The sequence below is a fragment of the Ixodes scapularis genome, unplaced genomic scaffold (genome assembly GCF_016920785.2).
Source record: "Ixodes scapularis isolate PalLabHiFi unplaced genomic scaffold, ASM1692078v2 PGA_scaffold8__174_contigs__length_109621045, whole genome shotgun sequence".
NCBI classification, from domain to species: domain Eukaryota; kingdom Metazoa; phylum Arthropoda; class Arachnida; order Ixodida; family Ixodidae; genus Ixodes; species Ixodes scapularis.
In genome coordinates this window covers 23,108,628-23,123,306 of record NW_024609883.1, presented here as the reverse complement: position 1 = coordinate 23,123,306, position 14,679 = coordinate 23,108,628, and the positions used below count along the sequence as shown (strand labels likewise).

The window sequence follows — 14,679 nt, the reverse complement described above, 5'->3', positions numbered from 1 at the left end:
GAAATTTTGCCTTCCTTCGCTTGATTAAAAACCGCGTGCTGAAAACCGCGCCTGGTTAGGATTCGTAGAATAGTGAAGGATTTGTTTCTGGTTCATCGTCACTATCTCTACAGCGTGCCTTTCATAGACGCGCCGGCGTCACTCTTCTGAGATTGTGACAGATGGACAGAAGTGGCTATGTCACTCTTCTACCAAGCATAATCAGGTGCGCGTTTTGAATCAAGCGAAGAACGGCAAAATTTTAACGACGAGTATCGCAAAGCTCATTGTCTTTTCGCAAATTACCTCCATTGGGATGGGCTTTATTGATTGCTTCCTTTAAAACTGCAATTGCAACATGGCCAATTAAGCCATCAAATAAAAAGTTAATTATCAGTTTTTGTTAATTAGTGAACATACTTTGACATTTATCTCCTCACCTAATGTACGCCGAGCCCCAGAAACATACAGTGAAGCGGCATTCACGTAGCTATCAGCTCTTATTTTTAAAAGATTTTGTAAAAAATAAGAAAAAACATTCTGTATGCTCAAATCTTAAAAGCTTGCAAAAAAAAAAAAAAAAAATGGGTTGTGGATATTGATGTTGATCAGCCATTCAAATGATGCGCATACGTCTACGCTATAGATGCGATATTTAGCCAGTGCAGTACAACTGGTAGTCTGGGTCATTCAAGGAAATATCATCGTCTCCTTCGGAAGTAAATTCGGAGCCTCGTTGACTTTGGACTTCAATCAAACTTTCTGTTGCCTCGGCTTCTGCCGCCAGCGGAAGAGCGCAAACATCTTCATCTGTGCTAGAGTCCACAGGATCTATCAGGGAAACGTCATCGTCTTCGTTTGAAGTAACTTCGGAGCCTTGTTGACTTCTGACCTCAATCAAGCTCTCGGTTGCCTCACCTTCTGTCGTCACCGGAGGAGCGCAAACGTCTTCATCGGTGCTGGAGTCCACGGGATCTTCTTTGCGGTACCTTTCTAGTTCCCTCTGAGCGTTTTGCGCGATTCTTCTTTTCTGGCGATCGGACAACTCCGACAGCGAACGCTTAACGTGCTCCATTCTCCACAATAACAAGTAACAAAGTACCACGTACCTTGTTTTGTGTTATTTGCAGGGAGAACGGCGATTGAACGATAGGGCGATGGTGACGATGGTGCGGATAGCGCTTTCAAAAGCCTCGGCCTTGCGCGGGAACACTAACGGCTGCGCAAACAAAAGAAAAGTGCTACTTCTGGCTATGGCTACAGACGAAAGGCCTAGAGCCCGATAGAGTCCAGAATGGCCCCGCTTTCGATCATTTTATTAATGAACAAAATAAATAATTTTATTGTATATAGTACCAAATAACACGTATAATTTTTTTAATTATAAAATCGTTTTTAATCACTTTAGCACTTTAGTCGATAATAAAGTTTGGTTGTGTTGGTGAACATTGGTCGACGTCGCTAGATGACGCAAGCTACCGCTCGTTACTACTCGTTACAAAGCGTATTTATCAGAGCCTCTGGTATTTATCTATCCATCCAGGCAGCGTACTCAAAATGGCAGCCGTGTCGGCCGTGTTTTCCCGTTCTTCCTAAGCATTTTTCCAAGCGTTTTTCCGATGACACCGATTGAGAGCAGACGAAGTGATCCGCGTACAAGCTTTTCATCATCAGAAGTTTAAAAACTCAGGTTTACGAGTGCTACATCTGTGCATACTCTTTGATAGGCGCTTCAGATGTGTGAGTTCATATCGCGGGTGACGAAACTGTAGAACGGAAGCTCTGCGAGCGCTCTACACGGCCCTCGTACTTCCCATTTTGGACTGGAGTATTGCTCGGCGACCTGGTCCCCGCCCCAGCAGCACCTCTGGGAACGGCTCGAAAGTGTGCAGCGCCGTGCGACACGGATCATCTGTGGCACAGCGGACGGCTCGTACGATGCACGCCTGGTGTGGGTGCCCTTGGTCGGCGACCCCCCACGAGAGGCGACGGGCCTCACGGATGCGCGCACTGTGCCGGATGCTTGGTGGACCGCTTTCCGGGATCTCGTTGTACTCCGCAGTGCGGACAAGCAAAAGAACTGGGTAGCCTGAGCCTCTCCGTGGGAGGACCACCTGCCACTGCTAGCTCTTCTCTCGCCAACTGGCTTTGAGCTCGTGACGACCAGTGACTTGCACCATTATTATTTTTTTTGTTGCTGTGTGTGCTTGTTTTGTTTTACCCTACTGAGTCCCCTTTCTCCTGTCTCCTGTACTGTAGGGGGCGGCCTGCTAGTAGGCGCATATGCATAAGGGTTATCACCTTCTTGTCTAGCCTTGCACGTCGTCGCATACACGTCAAATCCGTGTGCAAATTAATTACAATCGCAGTTACAATTACAGAAACAAAAACAATGGTGACAAATATTCCTGCAGAACTATACACTGCATTGACCCTTAAATAAGGTGCAGCGAAGGCTACAGCCACTAGACCGCAGCTTTGCAGCGTGAGACGGCCCTTTGGACATAAGTGAGCGAAAGGGCACGTGGTGCATGCATCCTGCTTCGTGGGCGCTTGCTCACTGGGGCCATTCGAAAGCTTTTGAGCTTGCTCGTGCTGCATGCAGGTGTAGCTCTACCAAAACTGAAGTGGCAATGGACTTCTTCCAAAACCGACGCGCCCCAACGCGGCGAAATACCACGCAGTGCACTCTGGGAACTAGTTGGCCACTCAGTTTCGGTTTCGACTGAGCAGCTTCATCTCATGCTATCACGCCACGACCGAACGCGCTGCTTGCGTTTTCGATTAATCTGACTTTTCACGAACGTACAATACACTCATTCTCGAGCGATACAAAACGAAGACCGGGGCACTTTCCTTGGTCCCCGAAACACCGGATATTGTGCATGCGTATGCAAACGTAGTAAGTCGTTTCTTAGTCACCTCACCCCACGAGTGCATGTCCGAGCTCAATTTCAATAATCCCGTCTAGTACCAGTCAACTAGAACTGAAATTTGTTCATCTGGAGCGTTACACGTATTTTTTTTTGCCAAACGTCCGCTTCTTACTTCATTGGGCGAAAAGCAAGCAGCATCCTTACAGGGTATCAAAGTTGAGCCCAGCGTTTACGCATGAACTTTTAAGGAAACGCAATAAATTCGACCTCACTACTGAAAAAAGTTACTATGATGTCTTCCTCGTGTCATCACATAACTCACACTCAAATTTTATGCTGATAGAAGATTAACTTTTCGCAAACGCTGAGATCGGCTAGCTACGATAGAGGCCCTAACAAACGTCCCCTACTCCTCGCTAAGCCTCTCTGGACGAGCTTTTACTGACGCCCAAGATCTGTGCCTGAACGGTGTGTCTGAAATTATCTCGGCATACTCAGGCAGGAAGAAAGCAAACACATAACAAATATTATGGCCATTAGCAACCGTCAAATGCGCTTTGAATTCTTTCGTTTGGCGCACTGCATAGGGGTTCATGCCCGTCCGGCGCACTTCCGGTGAACGGTGCGACATTCTTCACACAAGTGCTCGACTTTTGCTTTCTTAAAACGGTCTGTATGTGCGAATTTGCCTTTATGATTGCAGGATAACTTTATGCGCATACGCGATGTTGAATATAAGTGGAATGGAAGCGGGTGGGGACCACTTTGTACAGTGCTGCGGGTCACTACAGATAAGAGATAAGAAGTGTGTTAAAATTGAGCTTTTCAATGGCGCCTCCGAGTTTTACCTCGCATACTCAGGCATATAAAGAAAACCAGTAATTGCAAAAAGTAATATTTCGTCTATGGGCGCACGAAAAAAAAAACAAAAAAACTTCCTGATAAACAACACTAATGTAAAGGCGCGAGCTCGATGTATGCATACTTATTGGTTGCCACAGCTTGTTCATTCGCGCACAAGCAAGATCCCCGAGCTTCGCAGCGTCGAGACTCCCAGCACTGGCTCGTCCACATACCTCGATTGGAACGCTAACAGGAAGGCTCAAGTACAAAAATACAACAAGCATCTGTTAAGACAAGCTATACGTCTCAGGCTTGTGCTAAAGCTTCGAGGTCTGGCCATTTAGGTTAGTTTAGAGACCAAAAATGACGCGCTCGGGACCAGAAAACATGAGAACACGCTGTGTGTATAATCTATTGTCGACGTGTCGATCGAAACCGAAACCGTGCCACCCTCCTCCCTGGCCAACTAGTTCCCAGAGTGCAACGCGCGCCGTGTTGCATGCAGGGCTTTATGGAAGTAGTCTATTGGGGAGACTGTGCATTCCGTTTACTATTTCTGATTACTGGGAGGCCATGCTCCGTCCATTTTAATTAAATATTCATTAGTTAATTCAGAAATTACTTCAGTAAAACCAAACTGCTACATCCATTCAATGGAGCCCTCTACATACAAAAGTACAATAGTTCCCAGACCATAGTCTGCAGACTATACATGCCTAAAAGTTAATATTTCGCTCTGCAGACTATCTGCAGGTGCAGAGGATACAATACATTTTGTGTCTTTCGTTCTAGATATTTTACAATACAATATTTACAATATGTTTTGCTTTGCTGAAGTGAGAAACAGGTCATACTGTCAGTGTGTCGTCCAGGCCTTTGATGTCTTGGGGTTGACTGGCTGTTAGCTTAAGTGCCTCCAGGCAATCTTTGTTTGTCAAGCTTAATCCTCATGAGCTCTGTGATTCACCACGACAAGCGGGCTCAAAAGGACCTCTCCCCATAATGTGGACCGTCTAAGGAAACAGATATTCAGTTTGAATTTGCCCCTGTGGACTGTACACCGAGTGGGGACTGTATAAGAAAAACACTTTTTTCGAGCCAAAATTAACCCTTGTGGGCTTCACGCTGGGTGCGGACGAAGAAATATTGTAGCGGTTTATTTCCTTAGGGCATTGAGACATTACAGAGTGGAGTGGACAGAAATATCTAATTGCAAACAAACAGATTAAAAACTAAATCAAAATATTGTTAACAAGACCCCGAATTCATTATCACACTGCATCTTTAAATTCGGTGCAATCAGCTATGCCAGCGATAAGTAGGGGGGATGATTCTTGCCTAGTGATGACATAGCCGGGAATGACTGACAATAGGTGGAGGTGTGACAAAGGGGGATGTCATTGTGGTGGTGGATCTTATGAAATAAATACAGGCGAGATATGTTTCCGCAGACAGAAAGGTGTGTTGTCCTCTCAAGTTGCGGGATGTTTTTGTAACATTTTATAAGTTATCACAGATGCATCTCCTTAATGTTACCTTTGAAACATAGGCTCTTTGTTTCTGGATTATATTGCCCTAACATTTCTGCAGCAACATTTCAGTAACATACGTAAAAGTAGTGTAACGTTGCATCTCATTTGTGTAACATTGTGTTGATATTTCGAAATAATGTTTTTGCAATATGGTTTTAGTAATATTGTCGTTACATTGTTACACGTTGCATAACGTTGCACAACATTAGCCACGTTGCAGTAACGTTCCTGCAACATCTCGTGCTACTAGGGGGGTTACTAACCCTCGTAACCCCCACGAGGGTTACAAGGGTTAGTTACCCTCAAAAGGGTTACCCTCACGAGGGTCATGAGAGTTACCCTCACGAGGGTCACGAGAGTTACCCTCACAAGGGTTACTAGGGTTACCCTCACGAGGGTCACGATGGTTACCCAGGTCACGTGACCCCCCCTCCTGAGGTCACGTGACCCGCTCCCCGAAGTCACGTGACTCTCGTTGACGTCATTGCCATTGATGACGTCATCAGTGACGTCACTGATGACGTCATCAGCATCCGCATCGGCATCGTCATCATCACTTATGACCTCACCAGCATCTGCATCGTCATCATCACTGATGACGTCATCAGTGACGTCACAGATGACGTCATCAGTGACGTCACAGATGACGTCACCGGCATCCGCATCGTCATCATCACTGATGACATCATCAGTGACGTCACTCATGACGTCATCGGTATCCACATCGTCATCGTCACTGATGACGTCATCAGTGACGTCATTGGCATCGTCACGTGACCCCCAGGTCACGTAACCCCCCCCCCCTGACGTCACGTGACACCCCAAGGTCACGTGACCCCCACCACCCGAGGTCACTTGAACCACCCCCAGCACCCTTCCCTCCTCCTCCTCCTCAAGAGCTGCGCTCTAATTCGACGTTACAGGGAGTTGTAAACGGCTTTAATTTTTTTCTCAATATTAGCGAGTTTTAGTAGAGCGTGTTTCCCCCTCCGCTAACCCTCCGCTACGAAGAAACCGCCACTGCGCCTGCGCGCCGATGGCCTTGGCTGTAGAGTTCCAAATAGCGGAGGGGCTTAGCGGAGGGGGAAACACGGTGTACTAAAACTCGCTATTGTTTAGCGGTTGCGAACTAACCCACCTACACATTTCGTGCTTACGCAGCTGCTGAGGTTTGTTGCCCTATAAAGCTACCACATTGCCATAAACGATTTCCTTTTATTTATGGGTACTCCTCGACGCATCGCGTATCGGATTGCCGTAATGTATCGAAAAGACAATTGGAGGCGCTGCGTATTTGAGGGATGGTCTATTCTGCCCCTTTTAGAAAATTTGACGACAGCCAGCTCTTAAGATGGCGCTGCCACTCTAGCTGCCGACATAGTTGTGCGACTGTGGCAAGATGTTGTGCGACTGTGGCAAGATATTTAGGTGGCTAGCTCCGCGGCCATCTCAGGATAAAAATAAAATTGCTGGATTCTCACCACTTTCAGAAAAGAACCCGCATTATACATACTATACTCACCCGTTGACGTCTTTCAAGTCTTGGAAGGCGTTACAACTTTGAAGGTTTTACTGAGAATCACAAGCCTAAAAAGAAATGGTGCCTAGTAACGTGCCGTGTACTTTTCCACATTGTATTGAGACAGCTACTATAAAAACAGCCTAGTATCTATATTACACAAGAAGCACTGCAACATACATACTAATTGTGCAAATAACATTAGGAATTAACCGAGCAAGTTATTTTATGATTTAGAAAGTACAGAATACCGACATTATCTAAAAATTTGATAAAACTGTTTCTAGGAATTTCAACGAAGTTTAGAGAAATAGAATAGTTCAGATTTTCCTGAAGTTATCAACAATCAGTATACCTTCATGAAAAAAAGATCAAAGCCCCGCTCCGCCACGAATGAGTTCATTAGAAATTTGACCCAGTCACTTAACTTGTTTTTAATAAGCCTCGCGTGACTCGCTTACCCCAGAGCAAGCCGATTTAAGGGCTGCAACGAATACTTTCACATAGATTATGGAATATTATCAGAACTCTTCTTCCGAAACCCTCCATACTCTCTAGCTGAAATCAGGAGGGCCTTCGGGTCATTCCACTTTAACCAGAAATCGATGTCCCTTATAAAACGAATTGAGAAACTCAGCTAATTATCTGATTTCTAAAGGCGCTTCATTAAAGAAAATACATTTGCCCTGCGCCGGTCTCATTTACCTCACGGCCCAGATGCCCGTTCAGAGTGTAACATTTTTTTTTTATCGCAACCGTATTTATTTCTTTGTCTGCAGCCAATTCAAGAAAACTCAGGAAGTTTCTGAGTACCCGCTAAGGGCTGCCAAGGTTTACCAGAACATCGAGGACGCTCTCAAGGATGCCGAAGAAGCTGCGCGCAAAGCATCAGAAGCCGCTGACCGAGCCTTCGATGAGGTATCGAATCCAGTCCTGTCCGCTTCCTACAAGAAACGTAAACCTTTGTTGCTTCCCTTTTCCCACTGGGCAGGCGTACCCCAGAAACGGAGAGTCACTGAGGCATAAGGCGGCCGCAGCTAGAGAGCGCAGCGAAGATCTTCTTCAGCAAGCCAAGCAGCTCCGAGATGACGACATCCCAGGTGAGATGCGATGACAACTCTGATGCGGGTTCCTTTTGTCTAGATGGAAGTAGGAGAAAGCTACACTCCAAGGGTCTACTCGCTTGCAGAGTTGCAGTATTCCATGCGAGCCAAGAAGAACATGCTGAAAGCCCTGGAAAACGACATTGGGGACGGGGTCCGTGCTGTGGCCGCCATCAACAGGGAACTAGACAAGCTGCCCCATGACCTGTCGGGTCCTCTTGAAGAGGCACTGCAGCAAGCCAGGGGCGCCTACGGCAAGCAGGAGACGGCCAACGTTCGCATTGACGGCGTCCTAGGCCTACTGGCCGGAATGCACGCCCAGATCGGCACTCTGCAGACGGGCTCGGCAGAAGGGCTGGATAACCTGACACGCCTCAGTGAGTCGATCAACTGTCATACTCGATACCGAAGCTCTCACTGACGGTGATTTCAAAAGAAAACTAGAATAAATGAATTCCACACCCCCCTTCATACTGAAATCATCAATCCCACCCATCTCTTGTCCTTTTGGTTCTCGAATTTTTGTTGTTATAATACCTTTGTCTCCCACGCTCGAGTTTCACTGGATATGATATCATTTGACTACTGAAGCACTTTGAATATTTTGACTATTACCTGGCTAGATGGGTAATTCTTGTTTCAAAGAAAATGCAATGTGTCTGCAAACACTGTGCTGTGCTTTTAATTGCCGTATTTTCTGGACTATAGTCCGCGGACTATACATGTTTAAAAGGATAAATTTTACCCGATGCGCACTATTTACCTGTGTTGACTATACGAGGATGATTTTTTTTTCCTAGGTCGTTCACTGTGACAAGACGTGAAAGATTTTATGAATAACGAAGTATATTAACATTGATTTATGTAGGATACAAGTTTTTCTCAAAGCTAAAATGGGAGGCACTTGTCCAGGCGTGCTGTGAATGATAATGTTTACGTTTTGACAAGGCACTAAGTGCGGACTATGTACCGGGAACAGACTATCCAAGCAAATACTTTTTTTTGCCCCATATTTGCCCCTGCGGACTATATAGTCTGGAAAATCGGTACTGCAAAATCAACGACGCATTGGCGAACGCTCAGTCTTCGCCAAAATGTAGTGCTAGCGGTTCGGAATGCATTCTAAAGCTTGAAACTTTACTGTTAAATATTTGACTGAAAATCTAAAGGGAATCTCAGAAAAATTTCAGAGAAAAAATGGGGCCCGTTCCCGCTATTTGACGCCATTTATCTCCATGCATTCGTGGGCTTCACCAACCATCATCTCTCCGTTTAATATTTCAGAAAATAGTCATACCTCTTGAACCAGATATCGGCAAGCCCTGAAACACTGACCTCTGGTACCAACCGCTAAAGCTACATTTGGGCGGAGACAGCTATCCACGATGGGTAGTTTATTATAGCGACGAAAGGAAAGAAAACACTATTTTCTTGCAGATAGACTACCTTCTGAAGCTGATTAGCTACTCATGTAAGGGTCTGCAGAAAGATACTAAGAGCGGGCGTCATCTCTTTCTAGTTGACGACGCTCAACGGGGCATAAAGCGAGCAGACCAGTTGGCCACTCGCTCGGAGCAATCAGCTGCAAGAGCACGCAAGACTCACAACCAGCTGCAGTTGAACCTGGAGGAACTGCGTGACAAAGTCCTGCTGGCCAGGCAACGGGCTTCCAGCGTGAGCATATTTTGTCCGAACTTCATTTGGAAACTTTCTGGGCAACAAGGGCCCAAGTTTAGGACGAAGGAGTTTGTAGATCGGAGATACCTCCAATACATATGCCGCTAAAATACTACTACTCTGTCTCTATACTTTGAACAACCCTTCGACTGCGCGCGATTTAAGTGTTTCATTATTTTTAGAGCGCAGCTCTTAGGGGCCCGTTTCCGGCTTGAGCGGCGTCGGCGTAACCGCGAGGTCACGTGACCCCCAAATCACGTGACCCCCTGAGGCCACGTGACCTCCCCCCCCTCCCCCGAGGTCACGTGACTCCCCTGATGTCACACGACCCCCCCCCCCCTGAGGTCACGTGACCTCAAGGAGTCGCCTATCCCTCAGTACGCTTCCATCCTCCTCCTCAAGAGCTGCGCTCCAATTCGGCGTTACAGAAAGTTGTAAACAGCTTTTTTTTTTTTTTTTTTTCAGATAAGGGTGTCTCTTAGCGCCGACCAAGAGGGCGAGTGTTCCCGCTCTTTCCGACCCGAGATTGAATCAACCACAACAAACAGCATTGTCCTCAACTATGCCATCAAGGAAGAAGATCAAAACAGCCTACTTTTCTTTATTGCCAACTCTAAAGGAAAGGCAAGTGTTGTTCCCACATAGCAGATCCGGTTTTAAGTGCCGCTATCAAAGCACTTGTATGGTACCGCAGGATGACTTTATGGCCATTGAGATGGTCAATAGGAAAATCAAGTTTTCTTGGAACGCCGGCGGAGGCACCCACAGCATCACCCACAATATGGTCATTGAAACCAACGAGAGGCAGCTGGAGCGAGACTCTCGCTGGTACAAGGTGGAAGTGTTCAGGCAAGTTCTGCGTCAGTTATCGATCGATGGAATGTTGGTTTTGCGAGACCGGTAATTGAGTTGCCAGGTGCGACTGTTACACCTAGTGACGTCTGGCACCTTCTCTTAGGGTGGGGAACGTAGCGACGCTTAGCGTCAAGCGCAAGCCCGACGGTGCACGTGACGACCCCGAGGAGATCACAGGTGCCGCTCCAGCTGGCTTTGGAAAGATGGACCTTGATGCCAGTTCGCACCTGTACGTCGGGCGCATCCCGGATGACATTCCGGTAAGTACGATCGAAGCTTCCTAGGACTTTTCAAACTACGCATTGCTTTCTGACGGAACCCCCAAATTTCATTAACTTCGTCCGTCCGTCCACCCGTGTATTTAACCGCTGAGAAAATTAACATCACGTGAGCTTTAGGGAGCGTGCGGCAGCTGAAGATGGCGCACATATCCAACTGAGGTGCACGCGAAATGACTCTCTTCGGAACCGCGCGCTTCTCATTATCACTCAGCAGCCAATCAAATCGCAGAGTTACTCATTATGAACGCCGAAGAAGGAATCAGACAGCGCATGGGACATAATAAGCCCTGCCTGCCGTTCTTTCTTAGTCGCGGGGCTCATTATCTTCATGCGCTGCCTGATTCCTTCTTTGGCCTTCATAACGGAACGTCACTGTCTCATTGGCTGTGAAGTGATAATGGGAAGCGACAGACAAGAAAGTGGTGTCCTTCAAAACAAATTTAAACGGTAGCTCCATAAGTGCTACATTCCATGCATGACGGAACTTCAAAGCGCTGCCATTTTATTATTATTATTATTTTTTTTTTGTCTTCGATAATGATAGAGATTTGCATTTCAGGCTGCCCGCGAACTGACGGCCACGACGTTTGTGGGATGTCTGCACGAGGTAATTCTGGACGGAAAACAAGTCGGTCTCTGGAACTTCCTCACGAACGATGGTTGTGATGGCTGCAAGTCTGGGTAGGTACCTGCTGCAGTCTACGGAATACAAAGAAAACGACAAACATGACAAACGCGCAATCCTATACAGCCCTACCGAAGACGTGGATCCAAGTTCATACAACTTCAAGGGTGAGGGCTATTCCATATTGCCCCAGATCCGCAGGTACGACAAGCACAACTACGACGTGTCCATGCTCATCAAGACCTTCGATGAAGATGCACTTCTCTTCCTGTGTCCTAACCATGTGACCGTAAGTAGCTGTGTTTTATCGCCTCCTCCAAGTACATTGAGCCACAACGTACCTTCTTCCCATTTTAGGGTGACTTCATGTCGCTGGGACTGCGCGGCGGCTACGTCGTGTTTCAGTTTAAGCTTGGATCCAATGCCCCAATGGAGCTCCGAAGCAAGCGCAAGTACAACACGGGCAACTGGACGAGGCTGTCTGCCCACCGCAACAAACTCGAAGGTGTGTTAGCCGCTTGTGCATATTCAACCGCTCTGCGAACTATGACAAGTGCACTTCGCCGTTGCGAAGTCAAATTAGGAGGTTTTACGTACCAAACCAACAAAAGGGCATCAGGCACGCCTCAGCGGAATACTGAGGAATAATTGTCACCAGACATCTACCCAAGGCGTTACTAGTAACGAGTTCTCATTAGGGATGTCGCGAACCACCTTAAGTTCGATTTCGAAAGGTTTCGATATTTGCGAAGCGAACTAAGGTTCGATTTCGAAAAATTTCGATATTTTCGTACCGACCGAGGTTCGAATTCGAAAAATTCGCAACCTTCGATCACAGTGGAGTTTCGAAATCGAAAATTTCGAAGCTTTCACGGTTTCTAAAATTTCGAATTCGAATATTTCGAATATGTTTTTACTTTAGGTTCGATAAATTCGAAGATTTCGAAATTCTTTGGAAATAAAATTCGAAAACTTCGAACACTTCGAATTTTTATAGACATGAAGTTCGAACAAACCGAAGGTTTCGAATTTCTTTCTGCATAAAGTTCGAAAAGTTCGAAAGTTTCTATTCTCTTTTAACGCTAAATTCGACAAAAAAAAAACTTTGAAGATTTTGAATTCCTTTCTTTCTAGTCCAAGTTTTCAAAGTTCGAAGTCCGGTTTTCAAGTTCCGCCACAGTTTCCGTTTCAAATAACGTTTTCACGACTCACTGGTTTTCACAAATCAAGTTTAGAAAAGTTAGGGTGTGATATCTAGATTCTGCGAAGTTGGTCAGGCAATTAAATGAGACGACGAGTGTCCCGGATGTGCTGGAATATTTGCCAGTGCAGAGTGACGTGTGACCATAGATCAGTAATTCTAACCACCAGCACGGGGGGGGGGGGGGGGGGGGGGGGGCGGGGGCGGGGGGGGGGGGGGTTTAACCTGCATCACGCAGTAGTGATCACACGAACACGCTGTTTTACGAGACTCATCCAGTTCGAAACGGCCAGGGGCGAGCAGGAGGTTGAGGCTCAGAAAAACCTTGAAGCGACCTAGCAAACTACCTCGGCACCTCTTGCACGCTGGTAGTAATCCGATCGAACGCCGCCCGAGTGACGCTGGCATATAGTAAGAGAAGTTTGTAATTGTCCTGGAGGTTTATTTTCTGGGACGGAGGAATCGCCTCGCAAAAAGCCGACGCAACTCGAGGTCGAGGAGGGTTATACCATACAAGTGGCGTCGCAAGAGGAAAAATGGGGGAAAGAGGGTAGCGGGGGGGGGGGGGGGGGGGGGGGGAGCTTCAGCTTCCTTCTCCCCCTGCCAGATATTTTGGACTGTTAAAGAAAACAATACGGAGAAAGAGGGCGTGGTCGAGCTTATTTTAATCTGAAATTTTTTATGCATATGTCTAGCTACTGTCGCTCTTCACTGCATAAAAGATTGCGTAGATGGTCATTGTTAGAAACTCATCGTCAGAAGGCACTACTCGTCCCATGCTTAGTGGTTCGGAAGTTCAAAGCTATGTCTTTTCGACCTAAATAACTGTGCCAATAAAAAAAAAAAAAAAAAAAAAAAAAAAGAACAGAATAAATGCGGGGATAAAAAGCTGGAGAAAAAAAAATATCAAGAATTCGCCAGAAGTGTTGTATTCTTGCATATTCAGAGGTTCAGAACTTCGAAACGAGTTTCTTTTTCCGAAATGTGTACAGGCTAAAAGAAACACGTCCCAGGAACGTGAAGCGAAAAAAAAAATGTTTTCTTTTAATGACGTGCTAAACTTGAACACTATTAGAAATCTTATCCCATGAGTTAATTTATTCCTTAACGTGAAAAAAAAAAATAAATACATTATTTTGTATTCTGCAGATGGAAATGATATGTACTGTCTGTGGTGTTAGTTTAAATGCGATACCTCAAACAACTTAGACGAAAATAAATACCAAGTTTAGGGCATAATTGCATGTAGATACATGTTTGGACATTTCTTCGAAACTCGCGTTGAATAACAATAATCACATCTTAAGACGGCAGTTACCTAGGCTATACATAGATCATTCTTAACAAGTATAACATCTCTACCATAAATAGCTTCGGCTACAGCGCGCTTCAAATCTGGCGCAAACGATAATCGCCAAAAACCCGTCATCCTTCCTCGCCCCTTTGGGAATTTATTTCTTTAAAACTAAGCATGCCAGAACATTGAAACAAACGGCATTGTCTTTCGTAAAGAACGCAGCACCGCGTGTAAAAGTTCGAAAACAAAAATTACGAATGTATCTCACTACTTGATGAATTCAAATGAAAGCGTCCGCCGGTCTTTCGAAGTTCGACGAACGTCGAACTTTTACCTTGAAAGTTCGAAGTTCGTCGAACTTCTGACTTTTCAGGATTCGAAAGTTCGAAACTTTTCGAATTCTCTTGATAAATAAGTTCGAAAGTTCGAAATTCATCGGATTTTTTGGTCAGTCAAGTTCGGAAGTTCGACAAGCATCGAACTTTGCAGCGCAATAAGTTCGAAAGTTCGAAAAAGATCGAATATTTTAGCGTAATAAGTTCGACGGTTCGAAAAGCGTCGAACTTCTAAGCTTAACAAGTTCGAAAATTCGTAAGTTCGAAAATTCGAATTGTCTATATCGTAAAATTCGACTACCGTCGAATTTTATGATATAGACAATTCGAAAAATCGATATCTTTCGAACCTTTCGAACCGCTTGATTCGATCATCGAAACTTCGATTCGAAAAAAGTTCGCGGCATCCCTAGTTCTTATGCCTCAGCAGAATACAGAAGATTTATTGTGACCAGATGTGTACGTAAGGCGTTAGTAGTAACGAGTACTTCTACCCACGTAAAGTTCCGAAATAACACCCAACCAAAATGAAAAGATAAATGGTGAAAAATATAGT

At 45.6% G+C, this 14,679-nt stretch overlaps 1 protein-coding gene across 1 annotated transcript in view; it reads left to right on the top strand.

Moving 5' to 3' along the window:
• Window positions 1-14,679, top strand: part of LOC121833524 (laminin subunit alpha-1-like) — a 163,711-nt gene that overhangs the window by 133,572 nt on the left and 15,460 nt on the right. The window contains exons 42-51 of the mRNA XM_042286910.1: window positions 7,529-7,667; window positions 7,741-7,849; window positions 7,939-8,229; window positions 9,372-9,526; window positions 9,995-10,153; window positions 10,224-10,378; window positions 10,488-10,644; window positions 11,225-11,346; window positions 11,417-11,579; window positions 11,648-11,795. Of these exons, the coding sequence (XP_042142844.1) occupies window positions 7,529-7,667; window positions 7,741-7,849; window positions 7,939-8,229; window positions 9,372-9,526; window positions 9,995-10,153; window positions 10,224-10,378; window positions 10,488-10,644; window positions 11,225-11,346; window positions 11,417-11,579; window positions 11,648-11,795 (1,598 nt within the window). The remainder of the gene's footprint in view (window positions 1-7,528; window positions 7,668-7,740; window positions 7,850-7,938; window positions 8,230-9,371; window positions 9,527-9,994; window positions 10,154-10,223; window positions 10,379-10,487; window positions 10,645-11,224; window positions 11,347-11,416; window positions 11,580-11,647; window positions 11,796-14,679) is intronic.